This window comes from Puma concolor, chromosome D4, assembly GCF_028749965.1.
Source record: "Puma concolor isolate L17-30 chromosome D4, mPumCon1.1.hap2, whole genome shotgun sequence".
Lineage (NCBI taxonomy): Eukaryota > Metazoa > Chordata > Mammalia > Carnivora > Felidae > Puma > Puma concolor.
The window spans coordinates 86,360,289-86,383,439 of NC_141679.1; the positions used below are offsets into that span (position 1 = coordinate 86,360,289).

Consider the following 23,151-nt stretch of genomic DNA (forward strand, 5'->3'; position numbering starts at 1 on the left):
TATCCATCTCTTTTTTTGGATACATTTTCAAGCAAGCTGAAGACATAAGTAAATTTTACTCCTAAACCCTTCTTGCTGCAGATTTTATGTGAGTTTTCTTTTTTTTCTAAATAGTTTTATTCCTTTCTGATTTTCTCTTTGATTCGGTGTTTATTCAGGAGGTATTTACATTTCGGTTGGGTTTTTTAAGCACTAAAATATAATTGTTAGATCTGATTTTGTCGTATTTTGGTTAGAGTGTGCAGCCTGGGCTATAGACACTTACATGTTTATGAGAGATTTAGTGCTGTGGATTCTTGGCAAGGGTAGCCAGCCTGTCCCAAGGTGTGCCCACCTGCAGTTGGGAGCACTATTGGACAGCAATATGCTCGCGGTGTGTCCATCACTCTTGTTACTCCTCCTGTCTAAAACTCTTCACTGAAAGGGATTGAGCATTGTTCTGTCCATTACCAATCCAAAAGGATATAAAGGTGTGCAGACCTGAAGGGGAAAAAAGGCACATCAAGACAACAACTCAAATTCTAAACTGAAAAAGGTTTAGCTCCATTCAGTGTATCCAGTGTGCCATCTGCTTGAAAAACACCAATTGGAAACATACAAATGAGGCAGAACATTCTTTACATGAGTTTGCTTATTTTTTTACAAAGTATTCCAAATCCTCAGAAGTAAGTGAAACAGGGAAATATTTTTTCTTGAGCTGAGAGGACTTGACATATATAACATGTGATAATTTTGATGAAGATGAATGGTAGGCAGTTGGGGCACTAGGCTGATTGATCTTTAGGTTATCTGACTTTCGGTGAATTAATCAAGACATGAAAGACTGAAAATAAGTAAGAGGAAGAATGCTAAGGCTGACCCTCAGGCGGCATGGTAGCTGCAGTGGTGGTGGTGGTGGTGTTATGTTTGCAAGCTTGTGTTTATGCCGCTTGTACTTAGTGAGGAGTCACTGGTGAATTATGAAACTCTCTCTTTCTGCAGATTACGCTTCATGTCAGTAGAAATGGACAGCAGCAGTTTTATTCAGTTTGATGTGCCCGAGTACAGCAGCACTGTTCTGAGCCAGCTAAACGAACTCCGCCTGCAAGGGAAACTATGTGACATCATTGTCCACATTCAGGGTCAGCCATTCCGAGCCCACAAAGCAGTCCTCGCTGCCAGCTCCCCTTATTTCCGGGACCATTCAGCATTAAGTACCATGAGTGGCTTGTCAATATCTGTGATTAAAAATCCCAATGTGTTTGAACAGTTGCTTTCATTTTGTTACACTGGAAGAATGTCCTTGCAGCTGAAGGATGTTGTCAGTTTTCTGACTGCAGCCAGCTTTCTTCAGATGCAGTGTGTCATTGACAAGTGCACGCAGATCCTGGAGAGCATCCATTCAAAAATCAGCGTTGGAGATGTTGACTCTGTTACTGTTGGTGCTGAGGAGACATCAGAGAGTCGTAATGGAGTTAAGGACAGCAGCTTCTTTGCCAACCCGGTTGAGATCTCCCCTCCATATTGCTCTCAGGTACGGCAGCCCACCACGAGCAGCGATCTTCGGATGGAGACGACGCCCAGCAAAGCTTTGCGCAGCCGCTTACAGGAGGAAGGGCACTCGGACCGAGGGAGCAGCGGGAGCGTTTCCGAGTACGAGATTCAGATAGAGGGGGACCACGAGCAAGGGGACCTGTTGGTGAGGGAGAGCCAGATCACTGAGGTGAAAGTGAAGATGGAGAAGTCTGACCGGCCCAGCTGTTCCGACAGCTCCTCCCTGGGGGACGACGGGTACCACACAGAGATGGTGGATGGGGAACAAGTTGTGGCAGTGAACGTGGGGTCCTACGGTTCTGTGCTGCAGCACGCATATTCCTACTCCCAAGCGGCCTCACAGCCAACCAGCGTATCCGAAGCTTTTGGAAGTTTGAGTAATTCCAGCCCGTCCAGATCCATGCTGAGCTGTTTCCGAGGAGGGCGTGCTCGCCAAAAGCGGGCTTTGTCTGTCCATCTGCACAGTGATCTACAGGGCTTGGTGCAGGGTTCTGACAGTGAAGCGATGATGAATAACCCCGGGTATGAGAGCAGCCCCCGGGAGAGGAGTGCAAGAGGGCACTGGTACCCGTACAATGAGAGGCTGATCTGCATTTACTGTGGAAAGTCCTTCAACCAGAAGGGAAGCCTCGACAGGCACATGAGGCTCCATATGGGAATCACCCCCTTTGTGTGCAAATTCTGCGGGAAGAAGTACACACGTAAGGACCAACTGGAGTACCACATCCGGGGTCATACTGATGACAAACCATTCCGCTGTGAGATCTGCGGCAAGTGCTTTCCATTCCAAGGTACCCTCAACCAGCACCTGCGGAAAAACCACCCTGGTGTAGCCGAAGTCAGGAGTCGCATCGAGTCCCCCGAGAGAACAGACGTGTATGTGGAACAGAAACTAGAAAATGATGCGTCGGCCTCAGAGATGGGCCTAGATTCCCGGATGGAAATTCACACAGTGTCTGATGCTCCTGATTAAGATGGTAACGAAGTGCACCCAAACAAAGCACATTAATCAATGCATATTTGTGATTTGCTTTGTTGTAATCTTTGGTTTTCCCAACCATCTGGAAATCTCTCCGTCTCTTGGCAGTTTTTCTAAGGTTTCTGGAAGGAACACTTCATTGTGTTTATCCTTTCCCCCGCCCTCCCTCTCCCAAGGAGCTCAAAGCATGAAGGGCAACGTATCCAGGGAAAACACAGGCTGACAGTATTCCTCTTTGGCTGAACTCTTAATCCCAAATCTGCCAGTGATTTAGCTATGCCAACTGGTTGACCCTACATTCTCTGCCAAGAGGCATACTCTCTCGTTGTGTGCACTGGCACCAGTGCGTTTCCACGGAGAGAGACTGGGATGCCGTCAGCTGATACAAATGGGTAACCTTTTCTAATTTAAAATTACTTTTAAGGGGTAGTTAGACAATTTATATATATATATAATAAAGCGATTATTATATATATAGTATATATACATTCTCAAATTTGATTTTATTCTGGTTGAGGTGAATGTAAGAGGAATATATAATTTAATACAATGTGAACAGGGCTTTTGACTCTGTCTCGTCCCCACCCAATGTTAGGGTTTTGCCCCTTTATATCCCTTACAAAAGAATGTTAATAGGTTTTCACATATATAATTCATTGTGTCCAAAAGCAAGCAAAGCAAATCACAGTGTTCATAGCTCTGCTTCCTAACAAGTACATAAACCAAATGCCATAAAATGTATTCAACTCTAGTTGGAAACCGTTTGGAATTTTTGTTCGTTGTCCAGTAGGTAAGCTGGATGACCCGTGGTGCTGACCTTTTTACATATTGTAGTGTTATATTAGCCAGCCCCAAAGGAGCAGTGGTTTTCAATGTTTTTACTGGCCTACGAATCTACCTTCATTCCGTACTGTAGAAACACACCAGGTAACTAAATCGAATCACTCTACCATGAGTTAGTACTCACACTAAAGGAAAGGGATTTGTAGTTCTGTCTACAAAATTCTCCAAGCAGTGTTGTGGGTTTTTTTTTTTTTCCTCTTTTCAAACAGCTAGTTCAGGTGCACAGCAACTTTTTCTACATGCAGTTCCCAGGGAAACTGCAGAACTTGGAATTTGTACTTTTTGTAAAGATATACTCTATGGGAATTGCAAGCAATATATCTATCTTAGTATTGTGTGTGCTAACGAGAGCCTCAGTGGCTCCCCCACTCTCAGTGTTTCCTGCTTAAAGAAACCAACAGTCAAAAAGCCCTCTAAGATACTCCGTGTGTCACCAAATCTGTGTGTGTCACCATTTTTTGGGTCACGTGGTGCTATTTTTATGTTATGTATCTTTTAGGTCAGTATAGTTGTAGAAAATGTGAAATCTAATGGTAATAGTGAATTACAATTTTTTTTTTCCTCTCCTGAGTTTCTAGCTTGAAAAGAGACCTCAAAAGCATGTGCTTGCTGGCAAACACATTACTGTATCAAAACATACCTGAGTCCTATTTGAAAAATGTCTTGTCAGTACTTTCGAAGTGTCTTCAGCTCTGTACTTTGTTTACCCGTCTGCTTCTAGTAAACAAAACAGGCTCTACGAGTTCGCTTTGGTACTGTGCACCCTGACAGAGTACTTTCGGAAGCAATTTGACGGTGAGTTTGTGCTGCGGGCCGCCCTGCCCGTAGGATGTCAGCGCTCCAGACTCCCTGCTGGAGAACCTTGGCTCTGAAGCCCGCAGCCAGTACGTCTCCCCAGGAGAACGGCACAAACCACCCAAAAGAAAAATAGGCATAAAAAGACACAACTCGAGAGGCTTAGGAGTTGAAGGAGTACAGAAATGGACGTTTGCTGGTTTTCCATGCTTTTTTGGCTCTTAAGATACCAAGAATGGTGGGAGGTAGGGGGTGTTCAGGGGAGGTTTTGGGGGTTTTTGTTTTTGTTGTTCGTTTTCGTTGTTTTGTTTTGTTTTGTTTTGTTGAGAAAAGAAAATCATTCGGGCCCTTGTGTGTGCTAAGCCCCCGGGGGTGGTCGCTGTGTGGTAGCTCGTCTCTAGCACACAGGATCTGCCTGTTCCCACGTGAACGGCTGCGCCACACATCAGTGTTACTACGTACAGATGACACTCTAGTCCTGCTGCTCACGAGGAGCAGCGTTTGCTAAATCGGGTATATAGTATGCCTTTTCCTGTCAAACTGCCTAAGTAAGGGGTGCGCGCTCTCCCTGAAGCACTCGCTCAACTCCTGTCAAAGCTGCGTGCCTCAAGGGGAGGCCGGACCCCCAGTGTTTACCCACTTAAATATGTTCTGGGGTTTCAGGTAAACGTTTGTGATTTTTTTTTTCCTTACACGAATACGTTGGGTTTTGATTTTTCTTTTAAGAATTAAATGCAAAAAATTTGTGTGGTGGTAACAAGTTAAGTTCGTGACAAGAAATGCCCAAATGGAGGACATGAGAGGTCAGGCTCAGGGAAGGAACACCTCCTTTTCACTCAGGCTTGGGGCCTTCTGAGAGGTTTCCAGAGCATTCCGCGATAGATAAGACAAGTCAGGAGGGGAGAGCACTTGGGGCAGGTACCTCGAATATCCTGGTTCTTGTCACCGTTGTCAGTCTTAACCTTATTTACATGGAGTTCTTTGTATTTGTCAATTTGTTTCACTGGTTTGAGTTTACCAAAGAGTGACTTATCCAAAATTGTCTTTGACAAAACTATACATTGCTTTGATTGTACAGTTCAGGTTCAACCATTGTAATGGGACTGTTAAGGGGCAGAAAATTGATTGAGTTTCTCTCTACGAACCATGATTCCGCATTTTGCAAGTTCCACTTGCTCCCATTCATGTTGCTAACACTTTACCCTTTCCACTGCTAGCAGTGTTAAGAATGAATTCTCAAGCCATAACCCAGTACTGTAAGGTTCCACAGGGCTTCGAGGAGGCAGCGCGTAGGCCAGCACCGAGCTGGGTAGCCTCTCTGAGCGAGCACGCTGTCGTGTTTCTCGGCGTGCGTGGCGGGTGGAAGGTTAACTCCATTCAGATCGGGCAGCAGCAATCAATTGTGCCTTGTCACAGGAGGATGTGCCAGGAGGATTAACATGGCCACAGAACAGAAACCTTCTCTCCCCGAAGTTCCCTCCACGTCTCCGCAGACGAAGTACGCTGTGTAACTCCTTAGAGCAACTCTTTTTTTGGAAAGCAAAGTCCCTATCTCTGTACAGGTTTAGGTTAGATGTTTCGTTTCTAACAGATGCAAAAACCAATTCAGATAAAAGCGATCTGTGAAGAAATCTTTTACAGCAAAACATATCCTGAATTCATACAGGTCTGTTCATAATTGAGTCTCTCCTTGAGCTACCTTTTCAAATACGTAGACAATGTGAAGACAGTGACAGCGTCCTTTTCTATAGGTGTTTAACCTGCTATTACAAACTGTGAAAACAAAGAATTTTATACTTTACTAACGTTTGTGGGTTTTAAACAGTTCCTTTCGTTCTGATCAGTTCTTTCCCCTCTAATTTCTACTAAAGCTGTAAATACATTTAGAAATTATATTTGTAAATACAGCACACAAAGACAAGTTCATTTTTTGGTTAGTGGAAAGCCTCCCAATTGGCTCTGCTTTGGCAGTTTTGGTTTCGTGTGTGTGTGCGCGCGCGTGTGTGTGTATGGTTGGTTTTGTTGTGTGTGTGTTTGTGTGTGTTTTTTTTTTTTTAATACAGCAGAAAGGATACTGTCGGTTCACTGTTAAGCAGAATATACTGTAGAACTAAATTGAAAATTTTTCAATCTTCCAGAGCATGAGTAGATGTCTTTTCTCATGACAGCAGTTATAACCAAGTCTTTGTTTTTCCCTTAGCCCAGACCATAGGCCTGCATATGTTCGTGTGCGGTTTTGTTTTTACTTTTATTTTGACGGCCTAGACTCTAGGAAGAATTTGCAGGAACACAAAACAAGGGCTGGGGGTGGGGGTGGGGGTGGGAATCATCTCTGTGAATGAGCTTTACTTTCAAGAAATCAATGTATTTTATTTTAACAACTTTTCTATTAGTTACTGTGATTTTTGTTGTTGTCTTTGTTATTGTTAAATTTTGTAATGGTTTCCTGTGAAGCCTCCACTGAAAGGGACTCAAATATGCAACACCTAAACTATTTTCCAAGGGCACATGCCCCTTGAATGGTGCTTCTAGACTGGTCAGGGTTATTTATTAAATTTTATATATGAAAGTATTGGGGAATTATGTAAATTCTTTATATGGAACTATCTAGTTCATAAATCATAGATTTCATATTACTCAGTGCAACTGAACTGAACGTTCAGAAGAGTCATTCACATTGTTCCAAATTTGTAATGGTTGTCACACGCCACACACGTCTTCTTCAGTAAGTGCCAGAGCGTTCCCACTGTTTCTGCCCAGTGCCCGACTTCTCTGCCCGGAAGAGGACCTTGTTTCCCCCGGTTCCCCTCTGGGGCTGGCACAGACAGGGCTACCCTAGTTCTGGCTCCAGCCCTGGAGTAAGCCTTGCAGCAGATTCAGTAACCAGACCTCTTGCTGCCCCTCGGTGACGAGTATGCTGTGAATTCAACCTTTGGACTTGCCGCCCAAGCCCTTGGTTGCTGCCCTGACTATAGTAAGAGGTAAACTTACCTGGTTTCTTTGAGAATGACCATTTTCCTAATGTGAAAACCATCTCTCTCACCACTTTTATTAGTAGGGCTAACATTTTTTTCCGTTATAAATGGTTGAGCAATTTGAATGACTTAACACAGTGTCATTATCTTGCAATATAAACTGGTAACCTCACAAGTCCACACTTCATCGCCATATGAAGTAAATGAAGCTAGCTAAGCGGATGCTGTATCAACTAGTAACTTGCCATTAAGGATTATTTTATAGCATGAATTTAAGACTATTTATTCAAATGATATTTTACTCTTGTATTCATTTTGTTTTAGATTTGTGACATGAATATTTCAGTGCTGCTTAATTTTGTTCTGAATTCTCGTTTCTTGCTTGTAAATGGCTTTTTTATGGTATAAAGTCAATGGAAATTGCTGTTTGTAAATAAAAATGCTGCTAGAGCAAATGTGCTGTGGCCTCCCTCTGCATTTGCCCCTCCGGCCTCCGAGAGTCCCGCTGGCTCTGCCGACGTCTGCCGTGGCATAATTTCTGTAACCGCTGCTTTTGAGAGGTTGGGATTTCACAAGAAGCTCTTGTGCCACCGCGGTGCTGCGAAGAGGAGAAAGAAGTAGGTGTATTTCTATATACCTCTCTCTCGTGTGGTGAAGACTGATTGTCGGGGGCCGCTGTGTGCGCCCGGTCTCCCCTAGAACAAATCGCTGGTGACTCCTGTGCCCACGTGCCTGCGGAAGCACCCCTTTGGCTCCCCGGGATGTGCCGTGTTCACTCCCGCCGCAGAGCGTGGAGCCGTACGCGTGGTTTCCGCTGCCTCCAGTCGTCTTCTCCCTGCCAGCCAGTTAACTGTCCTCAGATTTCAGCTCAGGCCTCCTTCCGTCAGGGAACCCTTCCTACGGTCAGGCCCCTTTCCCACTTCCTCCTGCCCTTCAGAGTATGTATTTCTCGTGCGCGCGCGCGCGCGCCCATCGTTTATTTACATTCTAGTTAGTTAGCATATAGTATAATACTGGTTCTAGGAGTAGAATTTAGTGATTCGTCACTTACATCAGAGCGCGTATTTTAACTGATAATTGTATAGTGATGTGTTCACTTAATGTCTCTCCCTCTGGCCTATGATGTCAGCTTCATGACAGCAGGGATCCAGGACCTGGCACTGCAGCAATAAGGGTTGAACGAATGAGCAAATAAGTGCCTGTGTTCTGGGAGGTTCGAGCAGGGAGGGCAGCACGGCTGGGAAACAGGCAGGGATTAAACTTGGCTCCTAGTCTGCTGGAGTTCCTTGCTCCTCGCTGTAAAACAGGGCCTCCCCTCTCAACAGGGCTCCTGTTCAGCAAAGTAGGCAATGAGATGGAGGGCAACGAGATGGACCCCGGTGTGAGAGCTCTGCGTAGGGACTAGCTTCACGTGCCAGCTGGTGGGGGGGGGGGGGGGGGGACTCCCAAGGCAATCGAGGGCTCAATGGGGAAAGTGCATCGACTTCAGGTCTGACTGCTAGCCATGCCTGTGCCTGACCATGACGTTAAGCAAGTGCCTCACCCTCTTTCGTCCCGGTTTATCCGTAAGATGGAGTTGGACTCTCGTGGCTCAGATAATTTGTGAGGCAATGGCTTCTGATAGATTTGCTTTCTCTTTAAGGCTGGAAAGGCAGCCCAAGTCCAGAGTCTGGGGCCAGCCTCTCTGAGAGGGCTAGAGGAATATCCCGAGGGGATGTGGTTCTTGAAATGGGAGCACCGCTTGAAGCAGATCCACTGAGTTGGAGCAGGGGTGTGTAGACTGTGTTGAGCTGCTTTGCTGACAAAGGCCACCGCCAGCAGCTGGCTCTTTTCATTTGTCCTGAAGGCACGGTCCTTTGGTTTCTTCCTGTTGTAATTCATACAACTGGCTGAACCCTTCTGGCTTCATTATAAAGTTTATGATGTCCTTTATAATGTCAAAGGACAACCAACAATCCCTAATTGCTTGGCTGATTTTCATCCCTGTTTCCTGGGCCATTTCCTTGAAAGCCCCTCATGCCTGAATGACTTTTATGTTTAAGGTCCTGTGATGTTTTCCTTTTGTTTTTCACAACAGACCTAACTTGCATACCTTTTGTCAGCAAATACAGCTCAAAACTTTTCAGAACACAAATAGCAGAAAGAGGCCACCTGGAAGGAAACGTGCAGAACACATCAACTTGGGGTCATGCTCTGGAACCCTCACCGGGAGCCCTCACTGGGTGATTGCTGTCCACTGCTTGGCGGAAGGTGTATCATGAAGCCTGCTGACCTAGCTGTCGGTGGTCGAGAACGTACTATCACTCTAGAGGGGGTGGGAGGAGAATCGTCTACATTAATGGTGGATTATAATGCACTCACCCACACGGCCGACTTGGGCAGAGCTGCATCCCGTTCCTGTCCCATCTGAGACAACAAATAGGTCCCCTGCCCTTCATCTTCAAAAGAGGTTGCTTACTAGGGCTTTCTTTTGTTCCTGCATCTGACCTAATGGAGCTTGGACCTAATCAGTCTGACGGAGCCTCTAGGGGACAGTGACATTCCCATCTGTCCTGGCTGGCTAGGTGTTGCTGGCGGTTGTGGTGCCTCCGCTCCATCCCCCCACCCCCATGACTATGTCACAAGCCCACCTCAAGCTTTGCTGCCAGGGCAGTGAGGTCCTGGCACTCAGAACATTTCTTCATCCCTTTTGGCCTTGGTCTTGGCACTCTGATCAGCCCTTGGGCACTTCTTTGTGTCCCAACACAAGATTTGCCCTGTTCTTCCCCGCACTCCTCGGGGCCCCAGTGGTAGCTGTGTATGGCCCAAGCCTCCAAGCTAGAATGGATCCTGCCAGTTGGCTCATACCACCTTCAGGTGCCGTGTGTGTGTGTGTGTGTGTGTGTGTGTGTGTGTGTGTGTGTGTTTCTTTGAAATGTGCAAATCAGGGGAACTCATTTTGAATTCCACCTCCTTCCCCGGACTGCTCAACTTGGCAGGGAACGACCCTTACACTCATAAGTGGGAAGGCTCCGCCCAGACTACTTGCTCCCCATCTCCCAATACCGGAAGTCCTACAGCAGTAGCCGTCCATCTAAGTAATCTCCAGTTGCTACTTGCTTGTGGAAATTGGCTACCTCTCTGGAGACTCTGCATCTTTGATAGCTTTCCATGATAACGTCCTTATCCTGAGCATAAAGTTTGCCTACTTGGAGTTAGACCCTTGGCCCTCCTTCCACTCCCCAGGACCACACATGCTTGAAATATTCAGTGAGAACATTACGGTCTCCCAGCCATCTCTGGGCTCCTCTAGGCTAAATATGTCATGGGCTATGTTCTCTATGATGTGGAGAATGAAGGCAAAAGAAATTTAGAAAGAAATTGAACTACAGCCTCTTGACCTGTACTTGGGACAGGCAGAGTGACCTTGCTCAAGGAGCTTAGCCACCTCAAATGTTAATACTTTGCTTAAGGCAAAAGGCAGCCTTAACTTGACATTAGCCTGATCTTCAGGATCCTGTAAGTCTATTTTAACATATGAAAATCCATTTGGAAACTTCCTTTATCTCTACACACCACCCCCCCACCCCCGCCAAGATATATGTTAGCAATCATCCTCCAAACATAGGGCCCACTGATACACATCTGAAGGGTCTCATGGCTAAGGTTTTACTAGACAGTAGTAAATGACCTTACCCTAACAACAGCTAGCCTCTCAAGGTCCTGGAAACATTGCTTCCAAATTCCTTAGAGACTTACACTAGCCTAACCCCTTCCCAACTTAGAGGTATATAATCAGTCGCTCCTTACAACCCCAGTGCAGCTCTTTCTGCTCATGGGTCCTGTCCCTGTGCTTTAATAAAGCCACCCTTTTTGCACCGAAGATGTCTCAAAAATTCTTTCTTGACCGTTCACTCCCGAACCCTAACATTTCATATCATCTGAAGTCTAGGCCAAGGGAACATTCTTCCCTTTTCTGCCTGCCCACCTCCCTCCACTTCAGAGCTTTCACAAATATTATTATGAGACGTGTTTCTTACAGAATTTTGTTGGAACTGAGGTGGTGGAATCCACAACTTGGAAGAACACTTCTTTGGCAAACACATTACTTTCGTGTGACTTCTCCTAACTAGGCTGTCTCTGCCAGGCATTCTATTCATTGCACATCCGGATCCCTGGAGCTGTTTTCAGCGGATTTTGTTGTTATTTTTTTTACCCCCTCCAAAGCTTCGCTCTTTCCACTTCTCCAAATATTAATGTGAGCATCAAAAGCCACCTTCAGTTTGGGAGATCTGGGCTCTGAGAATGGATTCTTGCATCTGGATTTCCTGAGGCTTCCTGGAACTTTCCCTTGGAGAGCTTTTCTCCCAGTGGCCCCCGATTCTCTCTTGTCCTGCTCTCCAGGGTGCTCTGGCTTTCTTGACCTCACAGGCCGCTGGCACTGACTCAGTTGAGCAAAGGGATGCCCGCCTTGCGTGTATTGTAGAGGGAAGGCAGTGGGGGCGTTTGCTAGTTTCATCTCACTTCCTCTTTGCCTTTTTCAACACAACTGCCTCCCCATGCTCCGGCCTTGCTCACCCCTACTTGCCTGCCAGCCCCCGGCCAAGCTGGTGGTGAGATGGGAATGACATCTGGAGTTCAATCACTAAACTACTAGTTCGTCCTTTTCCTCCACTGCTTGGTCCCCCTTTCCCCAGGGTGGCCTGTAGGAACCTCCTGCCACCAGGCTCTGGTTGAAAGGCCCCACTTTCGGGATGAGCAGCTGCAGACCCTGTGAGTACTGGCGACTTCTTCCACCTGAAGGTCAACCCAGCACCTCTCTGCCTACAATGTTACTTGTGGAAATATTTCCCTTTATAAAGTGTCAGGTGCTATCTGGGTATGATGGTCTAAGCTCAGATGGAAAGAATTGGGCTCTGTGTGGGTAACTGAGGCTTGTAGCCTCATTGACTCCCCCTAGAGAGCCAATGACATGGCCTGGTAACCCTGAGTGCTCTGTGAGGATAGAGGACCCAGAGACAGGGTATTCTACACCTGAGATTTGTCCTGGGACTAAGACAGCCATTCTGGCAGGTTCTGAATGGCAAACTTCAGACGGTCTGACCGTGATTCCAGGACACCACTCCCTCCTGCTGTCTCCTGAAGGAATTACATTATTATGAGCATTTGCCAGCCCTGGTGCACCGTGGAAAAGCATTGCAGTGCTACTAGTCTGGAGCACCTGGGTGGCTCAGTCGGTTGAGCAACTGACTTTGGCTCAGGTCATGATCTCATGGTTTGTGCCTGATGTCAGGCTCTGCACTGACAATGCTAGGCCTGCTTCGGATTCTCTGTCTCCCTCTCTCTCTGCCCCTCCCCCTGCTTGAGAGAGAGAGGGAGACACAGAATCTGCACCAGGTGCCAGTCTCCAAGCTGTCAGCACAGAGCCTGATGTGGGGCTCAAACCCATGAATCGTGAGATCATGACCTGAGCTGAAGTCAGATGGCTTAACCAACTGAGCCACCCAGGCGCCCCAACACTAAAAAAAGAAGAAACAAAAGAAGGGCTACTAGTCCTCCACTAGGTATAAATTCCATTTCCTTGGCTGGAACCAGTGGACATCCTGCAAGTGGAGACCTCAGGCTTAGGGCTAATATTGCCTGACACTAATTTTGAGATCCCTTAAGAATCTATATCCTGCTGAAGGGAGGAGAGACCAACAGAGACCCAATCTGAGGGAGGAGGCCCAGCTAAGTGAAGAAGAGGCCAGACTAGAAACAAAATTCAGGAGAATGAAATAGTTAATAGTAGAAAAATGAAACCATGAAGGAACTAGTTTTTTTAAAAAGGAGGTGATGACTTATTTGCTTTTGCAGTGGGGAAGATCTTTTTAAGGATAAGAAATGGAAACAATAGATTTGACTATACATGATGTAAAACATGTTTACTGAAAGCAACAACACCACCACCAAAACTGCTACAAGTTTAGAAGTAAACCTTGGCAATATATTGAGCAAGAATTTATTTTTTAAAGTTTATTTACTTTAAGAGAGGGAGAGAGAACACACAGGCATGGGAGGGGCAGCGAGAGAGAGAGGGAGAGAGAATCCTAAGCAGAGTCTGCATTGTCAGCATAGCTGTACGTGGGATTCAGTCTCATGAACCATGAGATAATGACCCAAGCCTAAATCAAGAGTTGGATGCTCAGCTGACTGAGCCACCCAGGCTCCCCTATAGAGCAAGAACTTTTAAAATTAATTTAGGGGTGCCTGGGTGGTTCAGTCTGTTGAACATCCGACTTCAACTCAGGTCATGATCTCAAAGTTCGTGCGTTTGAGCACCGCATCAGGCTCTGTGGTGATAGCTCGGAACCTGGAGCCTGCTTTGGATTCTGTGTCTCCCTCTATCCCTGCCCCTCCATCGTTCATATTCTGTGTGTGTCTCTCTCTCAAAAACAAACATTAAAATTCATTTAAAAAGGACGAAGAGTCCAATTTTATTTTATTTTTTAATTTTAAAGTTTTACTCATTTATTTTGAGAGAGTCAGAGACAGCATGAGTGGGGAAGGGACAGAGAGGGGGAGAGAAAGAGAGAATCCCAAGCAGGCTCTGCGCTGTGAGCACGGAGCCCAATGAGGGGCTTGAACTCACAAACCATGAGATCATGACCTGACCTGACATCAAGGCTTGGACACTCAACTGACTGAGCCACCCAGGAGCCCTGAAGAGTCCAATTTTAGAAAGGGAAATGACCTAAAGAAACAGTCCACAGAAGAATATATACTCAAGGCTAGTAAGTTCATAGTAAAGATGTTTTACCTCCGTAGAAAGCAATCAAAACAATAATGAGGGACCATTTTCCTACTTATTCAGGGGTAATACCCAGCATTGATTGGGGGGGGGGGGATGAGAAGACATACCCTGATGTTGGAAATATAAGTCCATGTGGCATCTCTGGAAGGTAGATTGGTACCATGTTTCAAAATTTTTAAATATGCATTCCCTTTGATACAGCAATACCACTTTTAAGAATTTAACTTAATAAGACAATATAATAAGTAATGATCTAACAAGATGTATAAATTTACTCATTCTAGTGCTGGTTATAATATTGAAAAATTGGAAGCCACTTTAATGTTCATTGGTAAATCTGGTACATTCCTACAATGCTATGGTAGGGAATCATTTAAAATGGTGATATAAATGTGTAAATAAACCTTTATGTCATGGAGACATGTTCATGACATATGGTTGAGTGTGGAAAAACAACTTACAGAGGAACATAGGTTGTGTGAGACTATTTAGGTTGAATTGTATGCATATACATACAACATATGATAGATGTCACATTATATAATAATTTATACATAATGGCCTCTATGACACCTATGCACATCTGTATTTATTGAATGAAATCATGTATTTCATGAGATGAAACATAGTAAATGCTTTGTAAATCCTAGTAAATAGGAGATGAGGGTGGATAGGGTGACTGGAGACAGATGTTGAGGTATATTTTATTTCATATTAAGAAATTCAGATTTTACCCTGTGTCCATGGGGAGGCAGTAGAACTCAATTCAATGAATATTTATGGAGTGTCTACTATAGAAAATGCCAACGTTGAAATGGCTTTTTCATAAAGAATATCACTGCAGAGAGTGAGGCTTGTATCAGGGGAAGGTCGACCAGTTGGCTCTCAGGATAGATTGCCCTGGTGACTTCACCAGGTCTGGAGCCAGCCTTCAGCCTTGACCAACTAAAAACTTGACTTTGGAACACAGGGAAAGCGGGGCTGAATCTACTGACTTATAGTTGCTAAGTGTAAAAACTAAAGTATAGAATTAGAATGCTGCCATATTGGGGTGCCTGGGTAGCTCAACTGATTAAGCATCTAACTCTTGATTTTGCTCAGGTCATGATCTCACAGTTTGTGATTTCAAGCCCTGCATGAGGCTCTGTGCTGATAAAGCGGAGCCTGCTTAGGATTCTCTCTCTCCCTCTCTCTCTGCCCTTCCCCAAGTATAAGGCGATGTGTACAGTGCAAATGCATGTTTTACAAGGATCAACTGTATTGTTGATTAGTTAACATTGAACTCATGACCAACAGCACTATAACTCATGCCTGAACTGTTTATTTAACACATGCACTTTCTCATTCAGTCCCATCACAGCCTTCTTGTGCTTAGGAACACTATCCAGCACTTCAGCATTATGCCCAGGGATAATTTTAAATAGTTAAATCACCAAAAGAAGCACAAAAATGAAAAACAGGGTGCTAGATAGGCTTCAGGGAGGACACTTGTGTACCGTGGGAGCATTGAACATGAAGGTAGAATGTCTGCTTGTTTTGACCTCTGTTGGGAACATGCACATCAGGTGACTAAAATTTTTTATGTGTCTGTGAGTGATCTCGAAAGTGCTGTATTTATTTTGGGATTACAAATAAATTTTAGCAAGAGGCTAATTTCCAAATACAGAAACCATTTAATAGGGTAACTCTATGTCCATGTCACCATGCCCCCTTCTACCATCCACTGGGGCAATTCAGATATTTCCATGTCACTGAGAATTGGCCATTGTTTTCCTCAGGCTTCTAAGAGCCACTCCGGTAGCTGGGGTCCTTGCTAGGATGTTAAAGAAAGTGTCCTAAGAACATGTTCCCGAGTTGATGAATTCTTGCCTGTCTAGACTTGCATTCCAGCTTCCTTGATCAAGCACCCACAAAATCCAACCTGAGGGGTACTCCCCTGTCTTTTTTCAGTACATAATGGCTAATTCTTGCGTTCTTTAAGTATATAGTCTATTTTTCCCCTTATCAGGTCTGGTGCATTCCTGAGCCAGATTATGCTGGGATTTAACCCTAACTGCCCAGCCTGGCGGCCTGGAGAGGAGGTGGGGGCACCTGTCGTCTGTGGGGAAGGGCTTCTGTAGCACCTGATAGCACAGTGGTGGCTCTTGCTCTCACTAAGGAAAGGTGTTCTAGCTTGGCAAGCCCAGAGGGCCCTGGGATGCACGTTGCAGAGTCAGTATCCTCAGGGACGTACATCCAGATATCCCTGTCCCACCTTTTAGGATCCTAGGTTTTCCCTACTGGGGGGCCCTGACCTTCGTCCAACACTCACCTTGGCTATGGGAACCAAGAACTACAAACATCTCTGGAGCTCTAGACTCTAACAATTAGATCTTCAGCCTGCCATTAAAGTGTCTGTTTTCCACTACCATATGTGATGAGGGTCTCTTTGTAAGCTGCTTCCAGAGTTCCTCGGCTCTTCTCTTTAGCCATTAACTGCTCCTTGATAGCACTCAGTCTCTCATTATCCTTCTGTAATACAGCTTAGCTGTAACCAACTAACTTCCTGTCTCTGTAGACATTGTTCTCCCCATATATTTTATTTTAAAAACCACTTTATTTGTTTGTTTATTTATTTATTTTAAGTAGGCTCCATGCGTAGTGCGGAGCCCAATGCAGGGGCTTGAACTCATGACCCTGAGATCACGACCTGAGCCAAGATCAAGAGTTGGACACAACCGATGAGTCACCCAGGCACCCCTAAAAAAACTTTTTTATTTTTTTTAAATCTTTATTTGAAAACATTTTTAATGTTTATTTTTGAGAAAGAGAGCACAAGTGGGGGTAAGGGCAGAGAAGGAGGCACAGAACCTGAAGCAGGCTCCAGGCTCCGAGCTGTCAGTACAGTGCCTGATGCAGGGCTTGAACTCACAAACCGTGAGATCATGATCTGAGCCAAAATCGGACTCTTAATGAATATGGGGCTTGAACTTATGACCCCTAGATCAAGAGTTGCATGCTTTACCGACTAAGTCAGGTAGGCATCCCTCTCTCATATATTTTACATGCTGGCATCACAGCACCTACCACAGTAGTCTCCTCCACAGAGATACTTCCCAGGTCACCAACAATGAAATCTTCAGCATTTGAGCCATCATCTTGTTCCAAGGACTATCTGTGTTTCCTCAGGAGGGCATCCTCTGCCTGCTAGGCAGTGGGTAAGCCCGTCCTAAATCGGCATCTTACCACCTGTCTTCCCTGACCACTCCGGGGAATTCTTGTGCCAGTCCGGATTCATTGGGAAGCAGATGCCATACAGGATCCAGCATGCAGTGATTTTAGTAGGGAGCTCAGGAAGGCTGAGAGAGCCATGAGACTGTGATGCAAACCTGACCCCAAGGGAAGGAGAAAGGGAAGGAAGTGTGTGGAAGCATCCCGTACTACCATGCAATCTAGAGGTTCAGCAAGGCTGTTGAGGAGTCCTTGAGCCAAAGAGGACCATCAGAGGACTATCATTGTCACCCAGGGGCAGGCATGCATTAGAGTCCCTGCAATGGTCCGTCATTGGGTGCCGCCCATACATAGTGTTGCCTTAGTGCAAATGCTTTGTTGGGTTTCATAACGCAGCAGCTGGGCCCTTGATTACATAAGCTCCTGATAGTCAGAGGTCTGCATTCTCGTGGCCACTAGAGGATTAAACCACTTTTCCTCAGGAGAACCCTACAAGGTAGGTACTCTAAATATTATTACCTTCTCATACATGAGAAAGCTTGTCTAAGGCCACATAGCTGTGAAGTGGCAAAGCCGTCATTATTTTCTAGAACTGACCAAAATGAAAACTTTATTCTCAACTCCCGTTCTTCCAGTCTCCCCTCTACTGCCCACGTTGATGGCTGCTTCCCCTTGGGGGCTTCTCACCATTGCCACTGCTATCTGTACGCCAAGGATGGTGCTCTTTTCCAGATCCTATCCTCCCCAAAGACATAAGCCCCCAGCATCTGGAGGAGTTCTGCATTCCAGAATCCTCCTTGTACCGGGGGCACACTGATGGCTTCTGCACAGAAGCTGCCTCTTGGGCACCAGGACAGGGTGGGCTGAGCCTCTGTATTATACATTCCTGCATAGCAATTTTATCACAAATGTAACAGCTTAAAACAACACTCATTTATTATCTCAGAGTTTCTGTGGGTCAGGAATCAGGCTCAGCTTAGCTGGGCCCCTTGCATCAGGGTCTCACAAGGCTGTAATCAAGATGTTGGCCAGGCTGCACTCTCATCTGAGGCTTGATAAGGGAAGGGTGTGCTTTCGAGCTCATGTGATTATCAGTATCATTCGGTTCCTTGCAGGTTGCTGGACTGAGGGTCCCAGTTTCTTGCTGGCTGCTGGCTGGAGGTTGCCCTCAGTTCCTTGCTAAGTGGTTTTCTCCATAGAGCAACTTACAACAGTTTGTGTCTTCAAGGGCAGCAGGAGAGAGTATCTTAGCAAGATGGGTTATAATCTTATGCAACATAATAACATCCATCCTAAAACCTTTGCCTTCTTCTGGTCAGAAGCAAGTCAGATCCTGCCTACACTCAGGGAAGGGGATCACATAGGCCAAGGGCATCAGGAGGTGCAGGTTGTGGGGGCCACCCTAGAGTCTGTTTATCACAGCTTCCCTGTTGATCAGCATTTTTAATGAAAGCAGCTCCTTGGACTGTTTCAAAGCTTGGCTCTCCATGAAGTACAAGTCTACCCAGAGAGGCAGCTGGCCTGGGAGATTGCCCCTTGGTGACTTCTCCAACCCTCCTTTACTCCTGTGGTTCAAAAGTTCCTTCCCTTCATTGAGTGACTCAAACACATGAAATGCTGCAAGCACTCCACCAGTGCATCACACATTAGACAGTAGGCAATGCAGACACCAGTGGATGCAGCTGAGATCCTCTCCATATCCTGTTACACGGTGTTTGAGAATGGGCGTGACATGACTGATCTGACTTTACGACAACTTTTTAAAACAGCTTTATTGAGATGCAATCCATACACTATATAATTAAAAGTGTACAATGCAACGGCTTGTGGCATATTCACAGAGTTGTGCAACCATCCCCACAATCAGTTTTAGAACATTTTCATCATCTTAAAAGGAAACTCCACATGCCTTAGCCAGTACCCCCCAAGTCTTCCATCCCCCCAGCCCTAGACAACCACTAATCTACTCTGTCTCTATAGATTTGCCTGTGCTGGACATTTCATATAAATGGAATCATATGTGATCTGCCTTCTTTCACTTACCATGTTGTCAAGGTTCATCCATGTTGTAGCATGAATCAGTACTTTGTTTCTCTTTATAGCCCTTTGTATGGATATGCCACATCTTATTTACCCATTCATCAGTTGATGCACATTGGGGTATTTCCACTTCTTGGACATTATGAATAATATTGTTATGAACATCTATGTACAAGTTTTTGTATGGATGTATGTTTTCATTTGGGTATGTGTCTAAGCATGGAATTGCTGGGTCATATGGTAACTCCAAGGTTAGCCTTTTAAGGTACTGCCAGACTGTTTTCCAAAGTGGCTGCACCACTTTACATGCCTACCAGCAGTGTATGAGGGTTCCAACTTCTCCATCTCCTCACCAACTTTCGTAATTGTCCATTGTATGTGTTATAGCTAGCCTAATGAGTGTGAGGTGGTATCTCATGGTGGTTTTGATTTGCATTTCTCCGATGGCTGATGATATTGAACATCTTTTCATGTACTCATTAGCCATTTGTATACCTTATTTAGGGAACTATCTCTTGAGATCCTTTCTCATTTCAAAATTGGGTTTACGGGGCATGTGCGTGGCTCAGTTGGTTGGGCATCCGGCTTCGGCTCAGGTCATGATCTCACGGTTTGTTGAGTTCCAGCCCCACATCGGGCTCTGTGCTGACAGCTCAGGGCCCGGAGCCTGCTTCTGATTCTGTGTCTCCCTCTCTCCCTGCCCCTCCCTGCTTGCATGGTCTCTCTCAAAAATAGTAAACATAAAAAGAAATTAATAGATGCCATTTGGCAAGCATATATTGCAAGCACTGTCCCAAACTCTTTCCATGTTTGCCCTACACCACACAGGTAGCAATAACAATAGCTAATGTTTATTGAGCTCCTGTTAGGTACTAGGCTCTCTTACACATATCATCTCATTTAATCCTCCCAACAGTCTTTCTGAACAGGCTGCTGTTTTCAGCATACTCATTTTTCAACAAAGAAACTGAGCTACAGTGACGGTAAGTAACTTGCTTACCTGCACACAGCTTGCTGAGTTTGGACTCAGGCAATCTGTCTCTCCAGCTTTTGTACTCAACCACAACCCTGTGCATTTCTGAATCCAGGGGCTTTGAGCAGAACTATTGCATTACATTGTCTTTTGCTCTCCTTAAGTAAAATAAGGTATCTTTTTTGATGATGATGATTTTCTTAATGCAAAATGGCTGAAACTTCCCTCTGAGGTCCCTGAAAACTTAGAACTGGTTTAATTTCTACTGACTTTCTTTCTGTTTGACCGTTTCTTTTTTTTCTCTGTAAGTTTTGGGAAACACAAGAACCAAATCTTTCCATACTCGGACGTAACTTCTAAATGAATTTGAAAATTGTCAAAATGACGTTCTACATGTCTTTGTGCCCGAGAATCAATGGGAGTAAGGGAGGATGTCGGGGCTCCTTACTGTGGTTCTGGACTTGCAGGGTGTCACAGACCTGACTTCGACTGTGTTTGCAACTTGTTACCTCTGCGACTGTAATCAAATGACTTGACCTCCCTGCCTACCTCTTCGTGTCTGGCACAGAGTAAAGGATGTGGGAGCAGGGAGACAAGGGGCAGGCTCATTTCCCCGCTTTGCAATTGTGTGGTCTCGGGCAAGTCCCTTCACCTCTTGGGGCCTAATTTTCCCAGCTGTAAAGTAAATGGGTTGGACCCCCCGCTCTCTGAGGTTTCCTCTGGCTCTGGCGTTCTGTGTTCTGTGCCTACCTCTGAGTTGAATAGAATGAGCATTGAGGTGATGTCTCTCACAAAACCATTTTTTTGTTGTTGTTGTTCAAAACGATAAATCCTAGGTAGGGATTTCAAGGGGAGATTGTAGGAGGCCTGGAAGGATGTACGGGGAATAAGATGCACTGCTATTTCTAGGAAGAAAATGGGCGTGGCAGGGCGCTGAGAGGGGTGTGCAGACCGCGGAGAGCATCCTTACAGGCTGAGAGGGCGTCCTCAGGCTGGAACTGAGGCCGAGGCCAGCAAGGACCGAAGCTGCAGCGGCTGCGCACTGGCGCTCCCAGCCGGCCGATTTGCGTGTCCCCGCCTCTGCCTCGAACTGGTTGGGTGGGCTGGTCTGGCGCCGCGCACCGATTGGTTGGACGGCCCGCCGCTCAGGCCCAGGAGCGGACGGTTCCTACTGCGGCTGGGCACCGGCTCCGCTCCCGCGTCGGCCCGCGCTCCAGCTGCGCCCGGCCCGGCCCCGGCCTGGCTCGGCCCGGCCCCGGCCTGCGAGCGAAGGCGCCGCTGCCGCCTGGGCCGCTCCCAGGGCCATGAGGAGGCGGCGGCAGCCACTGCGGCCCGCGTCAAGGTGACCGGCCGGGACTGCAGCGGCGGCGGCGAGAGCGGGCGGTGAGAGGAGCGGCCCGCGGGGCGGGGCGGGGCGGGGCCGGGCGGGGCCCTGAGGGCCGGGCCGCAGGGAGCTGCAGGTGCGGGGGGCGGGACCCAGAGGGGCCGCTGGGCCGGGGAGGGGCCTCGGGGAGGGAGGCGGGGCCGGGGGGCAGGGGTGGTGTTGGGAGGGTTCAGGGGCGCCGGGGGCCGGGCCGGGGGCCTTAGGCGCGCTCGTCCCGCGAGGGGTTGGTGTGAAGGGCAGTGGGTGTCGGGGTGGAGGTGGGGACAGGCCGCAGGTGTTGGGGGCGGGGCTGGTGGAGGCAGTTGGGCGGGGAAGAGGGGGCTGCAGGTGTGGGGGCGGGGCAAGGTGGGACCACAGATTAGGCAGTGGGAGGGGGCTGCGAGGTGAGGTCTGAGCTGCTGGAGAGCCCGGGCCTGAAAAAAAACCACAGGTGCAAAGGGCGGGGCCAGGGAGACCTGCAGGGGCGGGGGGCGGGGCACCGAGCGGTTGCAGGTCCGGAAGCGGTGCCTCAGGTGACGAGCTGGCGGAGGGTGAGTGGTCTCCGGAGCAGGGAATGCAGCTCTCTCCGTTGTAGTGGGGTTTGGGTGGGCGCGCGAGCTTTGGGTTTTCTGAATATTCTGGAGGCTTCGAGGGTTGCCGCTGGGCCAGAGGGGTTGGCCGGGCCTGCCTGTGCTTCTCTTGAGGCTGACTTGGATCTTAGCTCGCCCCGTTTATTAGGCTATGACACGCTGTGCGGTAAGTGGGGCGCGTCGTTTTTCACGATCTCAGGGGCTTTCCCTGTGCTGTTGCAGGGGGACCTGCCTCGATTGGGGTCGGCGGTTGGCATTCATTCGATGATCAGAAATGTGTTTGAGAAATGTTGCTTGCTGGAAGAGTAGTTAGTGTGAAGCTTGAAGGGTCCTGGTACCAGATGCTGCTGCAGATCTTCCCAATGGCAGTCTCCAAAAGACTGACATGGCAGCCTGGTGAAGGGGGAGAACAGGAATGAGGGTTCAGAAGCGTTTGCCTCTGTGTAACCCCCGGAGAGTCTTTCACCTCTCTGAGCTTTGTGTCTTCCTCTGCAAAACGAGCATCTATAGCAGCGCGCAACCTGCCTTGTGTGCCTCCCAGGGGACTTGTGAGGCTAGGATGGAAAAATGCTTATTGAGCACATTATGGGCTAAAGTTATGAGTCTCCTTCCTCTTTGCCGATAGGGAGGTTGGATTCACGGACTGGGGGTTTAAAGAGAAGGGTATTTCTAGTAGACCATTTTCTTGTTTGAGTTTGGGATGAGGTTTATGGCAGAGAGTGCCCAAAAGACTGAGTCCTGTCTTGGATCAAGGCCACTGAGGGAGCTGTGGCAGGGAGCGATGGCAGGTGGAAACCGAGGAACATTTAATTGTTTGCTGACCTTTAGACCCCAACCCCAGTGAGGACTCTGAGCTGGATCATGAGGCTTAGGCTTGAGCCTTATGGAATTCTTCCTCCCCATCCAAGTAGGAACTCTGATTTTACCACGTTCCAGAAGGAAGACACTAAAAAGAAAGGAATGTGAGAATTTCATTAGCTTCCTACAGGGGCAGAGAGAAGAAATCAAGATGAGAGGGCTCCCTCCTATCCAGAAGATAGCAGGGAACCCATGTGTGTGACTTTTTGGTGCACAGTAC

The 23,151-nt window shown here is 47.0% G+C and overlaps 2 protein-coding genes across 18 annotated transcripts in view; both read left to right on the top strand.

Moving 5' to 3' along the window:
* The window catches only part of ZBTB34 (zinc finger and BTB domain containing 34), a 46,869-nt gene extending 39,289 nt beyond the window's left edge, over positions 1-7,580 (top strand). For all 3 annotated transcript variants that reach the window (XM_086684070.1, XM_086684072.1, XM_086684071.1), the window contains exon 2: positions 982-7,580. In XM_086684070.1, the coding sequence (XP_086540196.1) occupies positions 982-2,506 (1,525 nt within the window). In that variant the 3' untranslated portion in view covers positions 2,507-7,580. The remainder of the gene's footprint in view (positions 1-981) is intronic.
* The window catches only part of RALGPS1 (Ral GEF with PH domain and SH3 binding motif 1), a 313,342-nt gene that overhangs the window by 19,498 nt on the left and 270,693 nt on the right, over positions 1-23,151 (top strand). For 4 of the 15 annotated variants that reach the window (XM_086684056.1, XM_086684055.1, XM_086684054.1 and 1 more), the window contains exon 1: positions 21,268-21,503. The exons of 1 other annotated variant lie outside the window; for it this stretch is intronic. The gene's annotated coding sequence lies outside the window, so the exon portion shown is untranslated. Of the gene's footprint in view, positions 1-21,267; positions 21,504-22,014; positions 22,035-22,124; positions 22,240-23,151 lie in introns of those variants that run through there. 10 more of the 15 variants (XM_025914877.2, XM_025914882.2, XM_086684048.1 and 7 more) reach the window with 6 other exon arrangements.